The 19,111-nt window shown below is 38.9% G+C and overlaps 1 protein-coding gene across 33 annotated transcripts in view; it reads right to left on the reverse strand.

Annotated features, from left to right (window-relative positions):
• The window catches only part of LOC310768607 (lethal(3)malignant brain tumor-like protein 4), a 60,633-nt gene that overhangs the window by 22,795 nt on the left and 18,727 nt on the right, over window positions 1-19,111 (reverse strand). For 18 of the 33 annotated variants that reach the window (XM_083627039.1, XM_083627040.1, XM_083627051.1 and 15 more), the window contains 10 exons: window positions 17,483-17,588; window positions 15,339-15,489; window positions 14,922-14,976; window positions 13,704-13,792; window positions 10,684-10,788; window positions 7,580-7,715; window positions 6,335-6,426; window positions 4,600-4,751; window positions 2,603-2,679; window positions 1,101-1,186 (listed from right to left, as the gene is read on the reverse strand). In XM_083627039.1, coding sequence (XP_083483165.1) covers window positions 1,101-1,186; window positions 2,603-2,679; window positions 4,600-4,751; window positions 6,335-6,426; window positions 7,580-7,715; window positions 10,684-10,788; window positions 13,704-13,792; window positions 14,922-14,976; window positions 15,339-15,489; window positions 17,483-17,523 — 984 coding nt within the window. In that variant the 5' untranslated portion in view covers window positions 17,524-17,588. The remainder of the gene's footprint in view (window positions 1-1,100; window positions 1,187-2,602; window positions 2,680-4,599; window positions 4,752-6,334; window positions 6,427-7,579; window positions 7,716-10,683; window positions 10,789-13,703; window positions 13,793-14,921; window positions 14,977-15,338; window positions 15,490-17,482; window positions 17,589-19,111) is intronic. The other 15 variants (XM_083627043.1, XM_083627037.1, XM_083627042.1 and 12 more) reach the window with 1 other exon arrangement.

Below are 19,111 nucleotides of genomic sequence, written 5' to 3' on the forward strand. Positions count from 1 at the left end.
CTCACAACTTTCGTGCATTTAACTTGTGTGTACTCAGCTGTATGTGTTTGGCAATTAAAAAAATAAATAAAAAGAGGGTGGATGCCTGGGGAAAGAAACTTTGGTAATCCCACCCACCACTGCACCCATTTTTATTTTTATTTCCTATACAGTGGTACCTCGGTTTAATAACAGTCTGGTTTAAGAATGATTTAATTTACAAACTCCACAAAACCGGAAATAGTGTCTTGGTTTCAGAACTTTACCTCGGTCTAAGAACAGAATCCGAACGGTGGAAGGGCACCGGCGGCGGGAGGCATCATTAGGGAAAGCACACCTTGGTTTAAGAATGGTTTTGGTTTAAGAAAGGACTTCCAGAACAGATTAAGTTCATAAACTGAGGCACCACTGTATGCAGTTTTGGTTTTAGGCTCTATCCCCAGAACCTAACCCCCATTAAGTTGTGGGCTTACTGAAGTTAAAACTATGGAATTTGCTCCCACGGAATGCAGTGATGGCCACCAACTTGGATGACTTCAAATGATGATCAGACAAATTCCTGGGGGATTGGGGCTACCAACAGCTACTAACCATGACGGCCCTGTTCTACCTCCACTATAATAAATAAATAATATTGTTTTTATTTGTACCCCACCCTCCCTGGCCGGAGCTGGGCTTAGAGTGGCTAACATCGTATAAATAATACAATATCTGAATTCCCTGAATACCAGTTACTGGGAATCACAGTAGGCAGAATGCTTTTGCACACATGCTTCCCACAGGCATCTGATTTGTCACTGTGAAAACAGGATGTTGGACTAGATGGGCTGATCTTCTTAGGTTCTTAAAATTCAAAAAGCCAGTTCCATTTACCAGCTTTTTAAAAAAAAATACTGCTACCTTAAAGCATTTCATGTAACCCACTTAGTTTATCTAGATCATGGTTTCTAATTTGCCTTGCACCCAATATTCCATAAATAATTATAATAAAATAAAATAGCAGCAGCAGTAACCATCATCATCCTAATCATCCACCTATAACTAAGAGCTGTACAAAAGTAAAACCATAGCTTTTAATGCTGTGATTCACCAATATAAAACTAGAAAAGATGTTGACCAACCAGTTTAAAAGCTCTTGCTGGGGCTGCCTGTGAACCAGTTTCCTCCAAGTATTTCTCCCATGAGAAGCTTTTGAAATCCTTGTATTCTGCAGAGAGGTTTAGGAATATTATCAGTCTTTAACTACAACTGTAAGTGATAGGAAGTGTACATTAACCAAACAATACATTGTTATGCAAGGGAACTGAAATAAGAAATTAAATCACTTTAAAAAATGTTTATATAGTATAAGCTTCCACTTCAGGTTATGTGCCTAGGCTTGTTTTACATCTATGCTACTTCATCAATTGGTGTACGAGCTGCTCTCTCCTTCATATGTGCACTGCAATACCATCCCTTTCATGGAAAATCATAGTTTGTCATCATATCTGAAATGAACAAATGATAACTTGTTCTTGCCCTCCAAACATTGCAAACTTTTATCCTGGCTTTTAATTCTGGTCTGGAGGATAAGCACAAACCAGAGTTTACCAGTGTTTGTGCAAAAGCAAACTATGGTTTGGCACAAAAGTAGTAGTTAGGGAAAGTGTGAGGGAAGGAGTAATTGTGCAAGCCTAAACCAGCTCAAAGACTTTGGTATGGAGTCTATAATACGTAGAAACTAGTACAGCATTCATAACTCTTGCAATCTCAGAAAATTCACTAAATGGGTCCACATCATAACGATAACTACATTAGTTTTCATTTCCATTTTAAAGTTAATTTTACTGCATTTTCTGTATGTATAGTGGCTTTTAAAGCACCTTTATTACCTCTAAAACTTATAAGTTGAAATTCCACACCCTTAAGAGATTGGCCAAAAATGGACTCGGTGATTTAAGCGAACGTTATGAGCTGCCCTCCAGACTTCATAGAATCATAGAACAGTAGAGTTGGAAGGGGTCCTGAGGGTCATCTAGTCCAACCGCCCGCAATGCAGGAATCTAAACTAAAGCATCCACGACAAATGGCCCGAATCTACAGTTGTTCCTCTCTGAAGCAGTGTGTGACACACTGTTTCTCAGCCACCTCAGTCAGCAGTAATAACACCAGCAAGATCCCCCAGCCCACTGTGGAGATCCTTTGAGCTTTTAAGCAAGGCCTTTTTGCTCTCAATTCTCCTTTCCCATCCCAGCTCCTGTCTAGGGCTCCATCTGCACTTTATGTCTAAAGCCGTATCATACCACTTTAAACAGTCATGGCCTCCCACAAACTGTAGTCTGCCAAAAGTCCTGGGAGTTGTTAGGAACCCCCCTACTGTTAAGCCAGCATCAATACATCATGTTGTCAACAAAGACCCTATTTTGTGACCCAGCACCAGCATGCAGTTACCCTTATCATAATGGAATTAGGATATGACCATCCTCTTGGGCAGGGCAGGGAGTGTCTCCCATTCTACAAATCTAGTAGAATTAGTTGGAGAGGAGAAACCAGAACAGATCTCAAAGACATCTGAATCACATAGAGCAGATCACATCTTGCAAATGTTTAGAATGCGACAGGGACTTGTGAACTTTCAACATACCAGCTGGTGTTGTAAGGGGAGTTCCAGTTTCTTGACAGTAACCAACAGGTCGAATATAAGGGCTACTAGCATCACACCTGGATCGAATAGAGAGAACTAGTTCCAGTCACAGCCAGTACATGAAAGATTTAATCTGATGTTTCTTTGCTGAACCTGATCGTACATGGAAGCCACTTGCTTTAAAAGTCATAAAACTATGCCTTCAAGAAGACCAAAAGACTGGAACTTACTGTGAAGGGTTTTTTGTTATTCAACATAAGAAGGTACCAAGTGGTTTATAATCCCTCCTAGTGCTTGGAAGGCAGGAAAAATGTGGGTTTCCATTTGAAGATCCAGGTGAAAGACATTTCTAAAATAAGATGCCTCCTACTGGAGGGATCAGTCAGACCCTATGCTTGCTTTCCATTGAGAGGAGTCATCCCTCTAACCAGACTGACTCTGTCTGTGGTCAGTGAAGGCTTGGTTCTCAGACTTCATTCCGGGCCTTTTAAAATAGCTTTCCCCTGTATTCTTTTTCTTTTCATTTTGCCTTCTCTCCTCTCTTGGTGTGACTGTTGTGTGAGCGGCCACTGTATATATTTGCATTGATCTACAAAGCATTTACACTTGTGCTGAGAACCTGCCCTGAGTTCCACTTGGAAGAAAGTCAGGATGTTTTTTGTTTTTTTTAAGGAACCTGGTATGTGCAGCATAATTTGATATGCTGGGATTCTCAGTGCTCTTTCTTTTTCTCCAAGCATGCTTCTAGTAATCAAGGTTGCAAAAGACTTAAAATTTGTATACAATGAGAAAGAAGGTTCAGAAATGAGAATAGATTGGATGTCCTTCAGTGGGTAGCAGTTCATTGCATGGAACAACCAATCTATCCTTTTCACCTGTCAACTATTCCCTAATCTCCTAAACCTTAATGTGTAGTTCCACCCTATCTTGGAACATTCCCAACCCACAATTGCTAAAGTAATGTGAATGAAGGGGCATGAGGAACATGTGTATTTAAGCATTGGTGAATGTGAGAAAAGAGTGCTTAACCTTTCACATACTTATCAATTCTCCCCTCCTAATGTCTCCCGTAACCTTCTTTCCTCCATTTGGGTGTATTTCTGGTGTCAGAAACAAGCCAGGGAGAAACAGATCTAAATACAGCTGTGGCGTGGGATTGTATTTTCATGAAGAAATCAGCAGGCATGGGAAAGAATAAGCCAATGATTCTCATATTGTAGGGCAGCCTGCCCTTTAGAGGGTATAGAGCACCTTCAGAAGTTCCCGGCATCTTTATTGCTTAATTTTTAATTTTATGTAATTGTTGCATGTCATATGCTCTAATGTTAACAAAGATATTTCTCAATGCAACCATGATAAACAGTTTAAAGATGAAAATGAATAAAAACTGTGTTACAAAACAAAGAGAGAAAGTTCCAGACGTATGTAGATCCTAAGGCAGGTTGTATAATCCTTTTCTACTAGCTAAGACCTAGCTAGAAAAACTTAAATGTTGACTACATTTATTTTATTCAGTTATTCAGTTATATTCTGGGTTTTGGTCCTTTACAGGACTCCCAGGGTGGCTCAAAACTGCAACAATATACCTATCTATAGTTATATATACATACACATACCTCTAAAATAACTAATTAAATCATAATGACAAATGGTAAGCATGCATAAGTTTGCAAGTAAAAGAGTATTTCCCCCCTAGATTTTCCAAAAGATGTGAGCTGTACACAGTTCTACAAGTTTTGACAATGTCACAAGCAAACAACTGGGCCCAAACATATTTACTTGGAGGAAAGGTGCACACATCTAAATGAAATTTAAGTGTGTTTAAGACAGCTTAAGAAATTCAGGAGTAAGACCTGATGAATCTAAATTCAGAACTGGAGCCTGACTCAAAATGCAGAACTAGCGCCCCCCTCATCCGAACTCAAATTCATTCTCTATCTAGGCAATGTCAAGCAATACCATAGTTGTATGAACAGAGGAGATATTTCTTTACTTACCAGTAGTCATAACTTTCATCCCAGTTGTCAAAATGAATTAGCAGCCGATTATCCAACATGTCTGCAATGGTTGCTACACACATTAAAGAAGGATTCTTTTTGTCTACGGCCTCCAACTTCATTCCCACTCGAAAACCAGAAGGTGTGACTGGCTAAGGAACAGGAGGAAATTGAGAAAACATTGCAGTTCGCTAAATTATTGAAATTACAGCTTCATTAGTATAATGAATGCTAATAAAGCATTTTTTAAAAAATCACACCTTCCAGTGGACATTAAAGACCAGAATTTGTTGAATATGGGAAACCAAACTAGCAGGTTAATCTAGCAGCTGAATAAATTTATCCATTTAAAGAGGTTTCAGGTAGAAATCCTTCCCAGGCATGGTTCGTGAGTTTGTTGTAACTGGGCATATTAAATACCGAACTTGGCAATACATGTGTGGTATTGCATTCTGAATTTTCCCTTTCTCCGATAGAAGGATTCATTCATCCAGAGGAGGAGAACCTTTAGATCCAAACCTCTTCTCCCTCCTCTAAACTATAATCCGCTATGACATCAAGACAGCAGAATGCAAATGCTATTTTCCACTTGGATCAAAATTCAGTGCTAGAGGCTGAATCCTATGACAATTCTACTATGGTAACAGCAAGTTCTGGCACATTACTGGACAAATCCTCTGAAATACAGCAGATGTTCCCCATAAATAGAGGAGGATCACTCAGACTGAAACCTAAAGACCCTGACCTTGTTCAAATATATGAAACGTTTCCATATAGAGTGGCCCTGCAGACACAATCATGTGAAAGAAATAATGTCTGGGCTAGTTTATCCACAAATACAGTTACTGCTTCCTGGCACAATTCTTGGCTGAAAAATGGGTTGCTTGCTCTTTGACAGTGGAACAGACAAATTCGGAAGGTTGTGGACTCTCCAGTGGAGGTTTTTGAACAGAGCTTGAATGGCCATCTGTCAGGGATTCTTTGGCTGTGATTCCTGCATTGCAGGGGTTGGACTAGATGACCCTTTGGATCCCTTCCAACCCTACAATTATATGACTATGTAAAATGCTGCTGGGAAGTGACTCTTGTATTCAAAGAAAAGCTGGAACAGATCTTACTTTCTCCACAAGGCTACTCTGCATGGAAGAGTTACAAAGGGCCTTCTCATTCATTGAAATCAACACAATTTGACAACCATTGCCAGGCTACAGATTGGACAAGGTGCTATGCAAATGTACAAGCAAGGATACTTGACAGAGTGGAACGGGAAGCAAACTAAAGCTATTTTAAAAATGCTGGAGATGGGGAAGATGAATGCATTTATTCAAATGAGCAGAAATGTGTTTGATGTAAGTACACGTATAACAAATATTTTCCCGTCAAGGACTGAGCAAGTTCTGGTATTCTGGTAAAATGTAGCCAATGCCAGAGAAATATGACAAAATACAATCTGGTCTGTGCCAATTCACCTAGTAGGTAGTCAGATTATAGAATTATTTCTTTGCTTGGATAGTTGTCTGCCATGTGCACATATATAAAAAGCCAGACAATAAACTCTGTTTACTAAATGTAAGTGAAAAATTAAATTGGTTTCTCATTTGACATCTGATATTCCCCTGTTTCTTAGTGATTCAGCCTCTGTTCCAAGCATTTGAAAAAGGCACAATAATATCCTGGCTGAAGCTTTAGAAATGGCTGGAATTTAAAAGACTAAAACATCAGTACTGCCTCTTACCGTGCTCAGGGCTCTGAAAAGAGCTTTGGGGGCAGCTTGAGCTTTGCAGTTCTTCAAATATGATGTCCAATTAAATTCCCCTTCCTTGTAACCTAGAGAGAGAGAGGGAGGGAGGGAGGGAGATAAAAGTATTGTTTTATACAGTGGCTGCTGCTACATTCAGATTGGTTTTTCAGAAATAGAAATGATGTGGGAAGAATGTGAACTTTGCATAATAGCTGCCCCTGTGAAATAGGCAGGAGTTACAGGCTTCAGTTAATATATCTCTCACTTTCTTCTGTCTTTTAAATACATTATTGCAGTTGTTAATCATTAATCTGAAACTTCAGAAGTCTCTAGGAAACACATTAATAGGAGGAAAAGTAGTGAATGCATTTGCTATATTGCAAATTACTGAAAGAAGTTATCATTATTTTACGTTTTCCATTGCTTGGCTCCATCAAAAAAAAGTTTGTCTTTTCTCTGATAATAAAACTGCTTCATAAACTACAGCAAAAGTGAATGCACTCTCTTCTGTCCTGTAAGATTTCTGTCTTCTAAGGTTTACCACACATGATCCACTGCAAACAGTACACTGCTTCAGCAGCTTATTTCCATGCTGTACGCAGGGTGGGCAAACGGTGTCTCAACATCTCATATATTATTATTTATTCATTTTATTATTTATTGCACTTACGCACTGCCTTCCTGACAAGCTATTTACAAATATTAATATCTTTTACTCAAACAAGTAAAGGCAAGCAAGCAAAGGTAGGTGCAAATGTTATAGTTAATATGTACCCATTTCTACTTTGTGAAGTGGCTACTTATTGGTTTAGATTTCAATTACTTCTTCCCATTTTTAACAATGTTAACTTTAGTGCTATCAGAATGAGCACAAGCGAGCCATGAGTTTGCAAGCTCCCTCCTCACTTCCCCCTCCTCTGGCAAGGAGACTGGAAGCATCCACATCCATGTTTGAACTAACTACAATTTATATGAAATGGCACAATATAGTAAATTAAACAACCTAGCTTTGATTCAGCAAACCTATGTTTAAACTAAGTAGAGTTCCAAGTGTGGATGTTACAACAAACTCAAATCAGGAACTGGATGCCTTTAACTTTATGTTCAAACACCCGCCCCCCAAATGAGATGGGAGCATAAAAGCTTGAAGCTTATCCATGTGTGTTTCCAAGGTGCTAAAACGTGGCTTAGCATTGCATCCAAATGCACTTATTTGAACAAAAAGATAAGTTCATGTACCTTTAGGAGGAAGCAGCTTGTGACCTGTTTTTTCACACCATCCAACAGGGTGGATTTCTGGAGAATCCGCATTAACCCAGATGTCATAACACTCAGAATAACCATCGAAATGCAATCTCACTCTGTACCCTTGCACCTGTAAGCATGAAGCAACTCAAAGTTATCCCTTTAACGAGTCAAATGAACAAATGTTTTTTGTTTGTTTGGTTGTTGTTTTTTAAACTTAACTCTGGATTGATTCCATCTCCTTATAATCTTTGACAAAAGCTAGAAATGCTCTCTTTCAAAATTTACTATCTATAGTTGTAGGGACTGCTCCACAAAGTCTGTTTTATGGTTGTTGTCGCAGTGGAACTCAAGTCTCTAAACTGCAGTGTCAAGTCACACTGCTGTTGAGTCTCTCACTCACTCACTCACTCACTCACTCCCACCAGGAGATCCATTTTACACATGTGTAGGCATTTATTCAGGCCTCAAAATTACCGTATTTTTCTGTGTATAAGACTAGGTCCCCCCCCCAAAAAAAGAATGTCAAAAATTATGGGGGCGTTTTATACACGGATAGTGCCAAGGGTGGACTAGCGATTGGTTGTTGCCACAAAACTGTTGTTGTTTAGTCGTTTAGTCGTGTCCGACTCTTCGTGACCCCATGGACCAGAGCACGCCAGGCACTTCTGTCTTCCACTGCCTCCCGCAGTTTGGTCAGACTCATGTTTGTAGCTTCGAGAACACTGTCCAACCATCTCGTCCTCTGTCGTCCCCTTCTCCTTGTGCCCTCCATCTTTCCCAACATCAGGGTCTTTTCCAGGGAGTCTTCTCTTCTCATGAGGTGGCCAAAGTATTGGAGCCTCAGCTTCACGATCTGTCCTTCCAGTGAGCACTCAGGGCTGATTTCCTTAAGAATGGATATGTTTGATCTTCTTGCAGTCCATGGGACTCTCAAGAGTCTCCTCCAGCACCATAATTCAAAAGCATCAATTCTTCGGCGATCAGCCTTCTTTATGGTCCAGCTCTCACTTCCATACATCACTACTGGGAAAACCATGGCTTTAACTATACGGACCTTTGTTGGTAAGGTGATGTCTCTGCTTTTTAAGCTGCTGTCTAGGTTTGCCATTGCCTTTCTCCCAAGGAGCAGGCGTCTTTTAATTTCGTGACTGCTGTCACCATCTGCAGTGATCATGGAGCCCAAGAAAGTAAAATCTCTCACTGCCTCCATTTCTTCCCCTTCTATTTGCCAGGAGGTGATGGGACCAGTGGCCATGATCTTCGTTTTTTTGATGTTGAGCTTCAGACCATATTTTGCGCTCTCCTCTTTCACCCTCATTAAAAGGTTCTTTAATTCCTCCTCACTTTCTGCCATCAAGGTTGTGTCATCTGCATATCTGAGGTTGTTGATATTTCTTCCGACAATCTTAATTCCGGCTTGGGATTCGTCCAGCCCAGCCTTTCGCATGATGAATTCTGCATATAAGTTAAATAAGCAGGGGGACAATATACAGCCTTGCCATACTCCTTTCCCAATTTTGAACCAATCAGTTGTTCCATATCCAGTTCTAACTGTAGCTTCTTGTCCCACATACAGATTTCTCAGGAGACAGATGAGGTGATCAGGCACTTCCATTTCTTTAAGAACTTGCCATAGTTTGCTGTGGTCGACACAGTCAAAGGCTTTTGCATAGTCAATGAAGCAGAAGTAGATGTCTTTCTGGAACTCTCTAGCTTTCTCCATAATCCAGCGAATGTTTGCAATTTGGTCTCTGGTTCCTCTGCCTCTTCTAAATCCAGCTAGCACTTCTGGGAGTTCTCGGTCCACATACTGCTTAAGCCTGCCTTGTAGAATTTTAAGCATAACCTTGCTAGCGTGTGAAATTAGTGCAATTGTGCGGTAGTTGGAGTTTTCTTTGGCACTTCCCTTCTTTGGGATTGGGATGTAGACTGATCTTCTCCAATCCTCCGGCCACTGCTGAGTTTTCCAAATTTGCTGGCATATTGAGTGTAGCACCTTAACAGCATCATCTTTTAAAATTTTAAATAGTTCAGCTGGTATATCATCACTTCCACTGGCTTTGTTATTAGCAATGCTTTCTAAGGCCCATTTGACTTCACTCTCCAGGATGTCTGGCTCAAGGTCAGCAACCACACTACCTGGCGTATACGAGACATCCATTTCTTTCTGGTATAGTTCCTCTGTGTATTCTTGCCACCTCTTCTTGATGTCTTCTGCTTCTGTTAGGTCCTTTCCACTTTTGTCTTTTATTATGGAAATCTTTGTACGAAATGTTCCTTTCATATCTCCAATTTTCTTGAAAAGATCTCTGGTTCTTCCCATTCTATTGTTTTCCTCTATTTCTTTGCATCGCTCGTTTAAGAAGGCCTTCTTGTCTCTCCTTGCTATTTTTTGGAAATCTGCATTCAATTTCCTGTATCTTTCACTATCTCCCTCGCATTTTGCTTGCCTTCTCTCCCACGCTATTTGTAAGGCCTCATTGGACAGCCACTTTGCTTTCTTGCATTTCCTTTTCATTGAGATGGTTTTAGCTGCTGCCTCTTGTATAATGTTACAAGCCTCCATCCATAGTTCTTCAGGCACTCTGTCCACCAAATCTAAATCCTTAAACCTGTTCCTCACTTCCACTGTGTATTCATAAGGGATTTGACTTAAGCCACTCCAGTATCCCTGCCAAGAAAACTCCATGGACAAAGACAACAGGCCACAAAAATAGGGGGCATCTTATACATGGGGGCATCTTATAGACGGAAAAATACAGTAATTCAAGTAAACACCCAAGAAAACACACACACACACACACACACACACACACACAAGATTGTCTTGTTTACCTGAAAATACCCTTTGAGACTGGCAGGATCTGGTTCTGACTTTAAAACCATTAAAGTTGTTTAATTTAAAATAACAAAATCAAAGCAGAAGATATTTTGAACTAAATAGAATGTGAAGCATTATCTTTAGACATTGTTTTAACTCACTGATCCAGGGCATGCCTTAGAGACCTTCCCTCTGTCTGTCTATTTTACCCTCCCCCTTATTATTCAGAAAATAAGTTAATACTGTTGATTGCAACACAAAGAAAGGCAAATACCTCGGCAACAGAAAGCACACAAAATAAGGATGGGTGTTCAGGATCTAGGCCCTCTAGCTTCATTCCAACTTTAAATCCATTTTTGTTTTGTGGAAAGGACTGAGACTGCAGTGGAAATAATGGAGGGAAAACATTATTTTACACTTCAACGAAGACTTTCTTGTTGCAGTGTTAATACTCTATGGGGAAAATAAGAAGGAAATGAACTCTAGTTATTTAGTGTAATCTGTTTTCTCTAATGGAGGTAACTTCAGAGATTGCTAACTATGCACTCGTTTTACAGTGAGAGATGGAAGGTGAATGGCATCTATATCAAAATTATATTCACAAATATATTGATTTGAAGACTGTGATTCATCAGAAATGGCTTGCCCAGTGGGACAGAGCAGCAATGCTAACTTTTGGCAGTAACATCACTGTCACTTACCACAATGGAGTGGGGTGAGGCAATGGGGAAGTCAATGCATAGTGGGTACAACAGTGAGAACACTGGATTAGGTCTGCTGGTACACCCACACGACCTTGACCTTCCCACCCCTTCATCTCCTGGCAACTGGCAGCACTGTCACTACTAGAAAGCTAATATTGTGGTTCTGCCACATCAGACAAGCAGCTTCTGCGCTCAATTCAGACATCAGTTGGCATGAAACTATAGTTAAGCTAACTCTGAAATGAAAAACCATGGCTTGTGATCAGTCAGCAAAAAAGAACTGGAAACCATGATTTGAAATTAATTTGCAAGCCATTTTTTGAGCTATAGTCGGAATGATATCAGAACTGACAAACCATGGTAATGGCCGTCACTTCACCTCCAGAGGCTGCTGTTCTATGGAGAGAGAAATGAACTTAAGGAGCTAAGTGCTGAGCAGATCGGAAAACAAAAGCAGGCAAAAACTGTCCATAGACTGGGGTTGGGAATCTCTGGCGTGTGGGCCAAACTTGGCATGCCAGGCCTCCTCATTTGGCCCACAAAGCCACTTGGGGGAAGTAATGCCCACCTGCCCTATACCTGATGTTACGATGATGGGTGGTAGGAGCACACCTTGATCAAGGAAACAGAAGTGGCTTCCATTCAATGGACAGCCCCACCCACCAAAGGCATCCTGATAAGGGTCTGGCCCATGCAGTCAAAAAGGTTCCCCACCCTGATGCACACCATGATTTGACTATTAAACATTTGAAAACTCAATCCATTGGTTTAGTTCTAAACTATCATGAGCACAAAACTGACTTGGTCTGACATCTGAATTGTGACTTAGTGCGATACCTGAACTGAGTAGCTTCTTCTGGCTTTTGTAAGCATCAACCAAGAACAAAGTTTCAAGTTTTGACATAAAAAGAGTCGTAGCTCTCAAACCCAGGCTAAGAGCAGGTACCGTATTTTTCGCTCTATAAGACGCACCAGACCACAAGACGCACCTAGTTTTTGGAGGAGGAAAACAAGAAAAAAAAATTCTGAATCTCAGAAGCCAGAACAGCAAGTGAAAGCACAGTGAAAGCAGCAATCCCACGTGCTGTTCTGGCTTCTGTGATAGCTGCGCAGCCTGCTTTCGCTCCATAAGACACACACACATTTCCCCTTACTTTTTAGGAGGGAAAAAGTGAGTCTTATAGAGCAAAAAATACGGTAGATAATTAAAAGGAATTCTGGTGATGGAACCTGAAACAACCTTTTATAACCAATGCATACTTCCACCAAGAAGTTGATCTTTATAGACATAACTGATCAAAGCTGAAAGGTGCTGCTAGAAAAAAATGGATGACTGAACATTTCCACAGTGTTACAAGGCGCTATCTTTTTCATTTCAATGGAAATTGAGGGAATTCAGTATCAGACAGGATGCGTGCTGTATTCACATTCTATAGGGGTCGGCTTCTTGCATATTTTTAGACATGCCAATTGGTTGCTACTTGTACCCTCACTTGTAATGATTATTTTTTAATCAGATAATCTACAACATGCTAAAAGTCAAGGATCCAATTAATATAAGCACTATGCTAATTAGCAAAGCTAAAGCTAGCTTCACACAGTCACTGGCTAAGATATGATCCTAGCACTGAGCAATTTCACATACTTAAGGCACAAATTAAAACGGGTTGGGTGCAAACTTAAAAAAAATACAACTATTAAACTTTCTCTAGTGAGTGATTGACATATTCCCATTTCAACAGGGGAACAAGTACAAATAAAACCTTCCTCTGCCCATATTGGTTCATTTCTCTGGCATCCAGTACAGGCAGTAATTGAAGATTTCTTAGAATCATAGAGTTGGAAGGGACCTAAGGGTCATCTAGTCCAACCCCTAGCAATGCAGGAATCTCAGCAAAAGCATCCATGGCAGTTGGCCTTTGCCTTGCAGCACTTGCTCTCCCCTTTTCTTGTCTACTACTCCCTCACAATGAGAAAGCCCGGGGCTACCTATCTCATTAGCAAGCCGTTTTGGGGAGCAGCACCTTGTTGCAACAGCTCTGGTCACTCTGTAGTGACAGCTCTTCCCTATCCAAATGGGCAAACAATTCCTGACTACAAAGAGGAAGCAATGAAAGGAGCAAGGGAGTTTTTCTGCATTTTTCCTAAGACCAAAACAGAAGTGGGGCTTGATTACACATTTTCCCTTTTAACAAGCAAACTTGCATATTGACCCAAAAGGCAGCTTTGTTAACTTTTAGGATATTATCGGAAAGGCATCAGGAACCACCCTTTAGACAAGATGTAACTACCCAGCCAGCCAGCCACCTAGCCAACACAACACCACCAGTAAATCTAGCTCTTTAGCCTGTGTTGCAGGAGCACAAAATAAAGTAAGTCAACCCTGTCTGGTTCCTCCCTGTAGGAGAACTCTTTTGTGTGCAAGAACTCTAGGCTGGTTTGACAAGGTGAAAACTCTATTTCTCCTGTACGCACCACAGCACATGCCAAAACAACACCAGCCCCCCCCCCCCAATTCTGTTAACCAAATGCACAAAGTCATTAAATAGTCACATGAACAAAATAAATAAATTATCCAAGAGCTGTCAACCTCTTTGAAGAGTTTCAGTGGAGCAGGTGCCATTTTTTCTTCTTCTAAGTATGACAGCCAGTTCCACACATGCTTCTTTCCAGGAGTAACTGAGCAAAGACAGAATGAGAGGGAAATTATTTCTGCAGGGCAAAGCACTGAAGCAGAGATCCACACACATGTGCTTCTATTTGCCACATTGGGTATCCAAAGGTAAGCCGTTTCTTCTACAATAGATGGAAAGCAGCTTTCAAGAACAGTCCAACAATTCAAATGCTATCAACTTCCCCTTACTAGAATATATATTAGGGAACTAAAATAAGCAAAACTATCTGCTATTTAAAAAAATGAATAAAACTAATTGCAGGAAGGATCTGGTTTCTGGTGTTGCTTTTTAAAAAATTACAAACATACCACATACAATTAATTATTTACACATTTACAGTTATTTATACAAAAACACAGCAAAATTAACCATATATAATAATTCTAAATGAAACAGGGGGGGGAATACTCAGAATTGGTGTGGCTTTTGTAATGTCTGCTTATAAATTTAAAAATATTTTCTGTGTTGTAAATATCTGAGGCAGACTTTTAATGCTATTTAAATATGGTTTTCTTGTTTCTAGACAGCTGTAAATGGTGCACTGGTCAATCAGACCCTTACTGACCAGTACAAAACAACAAATTCCCATAGTCCTTCAAAATATATTGTGTACAGGAAAAGATGAGCAACCATTAGCAGCAATAAAGCAAATCTAAAAGAAATTAAATGGCCAGCCGACAGATTGTGAGGAATATGAACAGGCTGCAATCTTATACATATTTACCAAGTTCCACTTAATTAAGTGTGCTGTAAATGTCTCCAGCTCTGACTTTAGTAAAGGCGTTCAACAAATTAATGCAAAAGATGAACAATATTTGAGGATGTAATTTAATTTAAGATGATCCTTAAGAGCCCATCAATCATTATCAGTTTCATTTCAGTTTTATCTTCCAGTGTTTATTTTAACAGGATTTATCATATTCAGCTTGCTGTTCATAAGAGGGACTCTAGTTTGATGACGCCAGAATGAATGATCCAGATGCTTTGCGGCCACCTGAGCAAGTTGGTATACTGTTACTCGCAACCCTTAATTCTACTATTCTAGATATATTATGGGTTCTACAGCCCCAGCCTTCTGGGCTGCAAAATTATCCACTATACAGCAGCTTTTCAGCATTAAGTCTTCTGCTTACCTTGCTTTACTGGTTTAGCATTCTTGCGGTTTTTCAAATTCAATTTATTCTTTTCCTAGAAATAGACATATTTTTTAAATGATAAGAAAATACACTGAGATTTTCATACATATGATTGACATTTTCATTCTTTTATAAAAATAAAAAGGTTTAGTATTTTAAATTGTAACTCACCTTGGGTACCTTGGTAAAAAGGTAGAAAAGCAAAAAATGAACAAGAAAGCATAACCTGCCATATAGTGTATCCCCACCACGATACATACACACAAAGTAAAAATAAACTTTCCAGAGTGATATTTTCTGAATGTAAAATGTTAACATTAGCTTCTAATTCAAAAAAGTTTTCAAGATTTACATATATCACTGCCCGACTCAAGTGTAGCCTCTTGGTTATGATTCCAACTAAACCTGTAATACCTCATCATCATCTGCATTTTCTTCTTCATCTTCAGAATCCAAAAGCAACTTCCTCTTTTTTCGTAGGCGCTTGGAAGGTCTGTCTGTTTCATAAATCTGGCTGCTACTTGTCTGTTTCCCAAAGTCAGCTGGGGTGTCCTTAGAGACTCTACTAGGAGACAAAACCTAAAATAAGTGCAAAGTATCCATGTGAAGTTACAGAAAGTTACCCTTCCCGTTAACAGTGGTGAAGCATCTGGACTGGCAGCTTTAAAAGGCAATAAATGGTCTGGGGCAAGGATACTTCAAAGACCAGCTTCTTCAATGAAAACCAACCTGCTTGCTTAGATAATCTTCTGAGGTCCTGGGTCTAGGTTCCCCGCTCCATCTGATGTTCAGTGGTTAGCTACGCAAGACATGGCTTTTTCAGCAGCAATGCCTATTTTGCAGAATTCTGCATACTACATACTAAAGTCTACATACTAGACTAAAAGACTGTTGTTATAAAGGGCACTTGGGACAAGGGATAATGAATGGGCTCTGTTATATTCCTTTTACTGATGCTAATTCTGTAATATTGCTCTTTAACTATATTTTCATTATTTGCCTGTATATTATTATTATTAAGGTACCTTGTGGGTCCAAACAAAAGGAAAGGAAAGATATAAATGTTTAAATGAATAAATTAAAAAAACAGTAATGAAAAGAAATTAAATAGTTGAATAGCATGAGGCAAATATTTATTTAACTTCCTGAGATGGTTCTGCACAGATAGATTACAAGTGCCCCTGCAGCAGTATGACTTACAGCACAATCGTGTGCATGTTTACTCAAGACATGTCTCACTATGACCAATGAGGCTTACTCCCTAGGAAGTATGTTCAGGACTTAAGCTTTAATAGCTAGTACTAACTGGCATCTTAATTAGCAATTAATCAAATTTCAGGAAACCAAAATCATGTACAATAGTGACCTCTCTTGAAGCACAGGTCAACTGCACAACCATGCAGGTTTTCTTGATGTTGAAATTCATTCATATTAGCACTGAATATTTCACATCAAGGAAAACAAGCATTGCAAAGTTGAAACAATGCTTACATTTTCATTCAATATGAGCCAATGAAAGCGTCAGAGCTAATTTCCTTTAAGAAAGGATCTTGTACACCTTTTTACTGCAATGTGGCCTTCTTATGCTTCAGACATACCACCAACGGTCTTCCTATCACAGCTTGCTTGATGAGTTTTCATTTCATTTTGTCTTTTATAAGGAAACTGGATATGTATTCATTTTTCTGCTGTGGCAGAGGAAGTCTTGTGAGGTAAATAGGAATATAACTTCCCCATTTGAGTAACAGGTTTGCTACCATCCTAACAATTTTTATGGGCTACTTCAATGTTTAGCATTACTAAAAATGCAAAACTGGTGTATGAAAGTTATGGTGGGAAACAACTGAGGTGGCAAAACATAATTTATCTGAAGTTAGAAGTTACTCAAATTAATGAAATTTTTGAGTATTATAACTCATCTATTTAAAGCAATCACAAATATGTGAATAAAATGAATTTCAGACAAACTGGAGTATTCTTTATATATAGTTACAGTGTTTTGAAATTAGATGGGGATGCAGAGGGCAGTTAAATGATCAGAGGTTCAATACGTTTTTTCCACCTTTCTGAATAAAGTATTGAGAATTAACTTTCAGACATGCTGAAATAAATGTTTTGAAAGATAATTAGACATTTTAAATTTAATCAAAGAATATTGTTTAGAGAAACAACAACTGCATTTCTCTCTCTTTTGAATAATGTTAACTGATAAAGAGAAAACCACTACCTCCCTTAATCTGCCTTGGTCAGTGCCTCATCAATACATGGGGCCAGTCTCCACCTTGAATGCTATCTCATTCTTTCATAAAGTGATTTACCCTGCAATCCTACACTCAGAAGTAAACCTCACTCAGTTCAATGGCATTGACTCCCAGCTCATTGTGTAGGATTGCAGCCTTACTATTTAGTTACTGCATCAGAAGCCAGCCATCCTGTTTTCCAACATCTTTTTAAAAATACTGAAATTGATACTTGCTCTTTTAATACAGAGATAAATATAGATTAATCCAGATTCCACTTGTGTCCCATGAAACAAAAGAGGAGACCAAAGACATTACCTGTTTCTAGGTTCCTGACGGGAATTCTCAAAACAGTCCATTTTCCCAGGGTGTCTGTTATTTTCACAGGTTTGGAGTTCAGATCTGGGAATATTGTCCTTGGACACTGCAAAAAAAGGATGATAGGCACTGATTAATTCAAAATAAAATTATTTGGGACTTCTAACACCTTTCATGGAGCTCTTTCAATGCTTTTTACATTCCTGAAAGGAAACTGAACACCATGGACCAGGTATTTAAAGCGTCTGTGAAGTCATTTAAGCCAAAGCAACAAACAAATGAAGACTCTGTGGGTATTTTAACTGTGGGTGAACTTTAGAGATGAGAAGAATAGTGTTTTGAATTTTGTCAAATGTATAAAGCCTCTAGGCACCTACCCCATGAAATGACAAATTCAAAACTTCATCTATATTGACAAATTCCAGAGGGGGAAGCTATGTTAGCTGCAGCAAAAACAGCAAGAAGAGTCTTAACACCATAGGCTAATAAAATGTATTGTGGCAAAAAAGTATGAGTTATAGGCACCTCATTAAGCATATACCTTAAGGCCACATTCAATAAAAGAAAGTGATTTAAATATATGGTGATGTAATTAAAATAATGTATTTTCTGTCTGAAAGAAATAGGTTACAATTAAGCCAAATTTGCTGTAACTAAACAGAAACAAAAATTAACAGCTAAAAATGTCATTAACTATGTGTATTGAAATGACATTTTAATATATAGATTGTTTATATGCACCCTGTTGTTACTGGTTTTGGCTTTGGGGACAATTTTATATTTTTTATTTTATCAATTGATAATGATGTTGGTCTTGTAATAATCTACTTACTTAAACAAAAAAGAATGAGATTGGTCTAACTATATGATGAATACAATATAAATTACGGTATTTTTCCGTGTATAAGACTAGGTTATTTTCTTGAAAAATTAAGCTTAAAAATCAGGGTTGTCTTATACATGGGGGCAATTTCCCCCATTTCCTCAATTTGGAGTCCCAAAAAAGAGTCTTATACATGGGCGCATCTTGTAGATGGAAAAATACAGTAACTGTCTACATGGATGTCAGAGTTTTCCAGTTTGATAAAGGTGTATCTGTTTTGAAATTTTAATAAACTTGTGTAGACATAGTAAACATATGCAAACAACTATGACTTTATAAAGAAATTATGCCTATATCTAAGCATATTTTCATGTGTACTTTAGTTGGATTCATTCTTCTGTTCTGGATCAAAAATCTTCAGCAATAACATGTGGACAAAACAGAAAATTGTACCCAACTAGTACAAAGCTTGCTTAGGAGGAAATGTGTAGCATTACACAGTTAGTAATCATACAGAATGAGTTCATTTTTGTTCATAAATCCTTGTTTAAAATCACGAAACTTGGCAGTATATTCAATAATCTCCATAGAGACAATACAACCAGGTTAACTTAGATGGTGCCAATCTAAGTATCAGGAATGGCCAGAGAAGTCCAGCAATGTCACCTTCCTGACATCAGTGTCACGTAGCAGCAATATCAGTGTCAGGAAGGTGAATCTGCCCCACTGCAGTGGCCACTCCTGGCAAATTTAGATAAGCTTAAATAGTTTTCAAACAGTGCATTTATTCCTCTTGTGTGAATTTA

The sequence above is a fragment of the Podarcis filfolensis genome, assembly GCF_964270895.1.
Source record: "Podarcis filfolensis genome assembly, chromosome: 8".
In the NCBI taxonomy this organism is placed as follows: Eukaryota; Metazoa; Chordata; class Lepidosauria; order Squamata; family Lacertidae; genus Podarcis; species Podarcis filfolensis.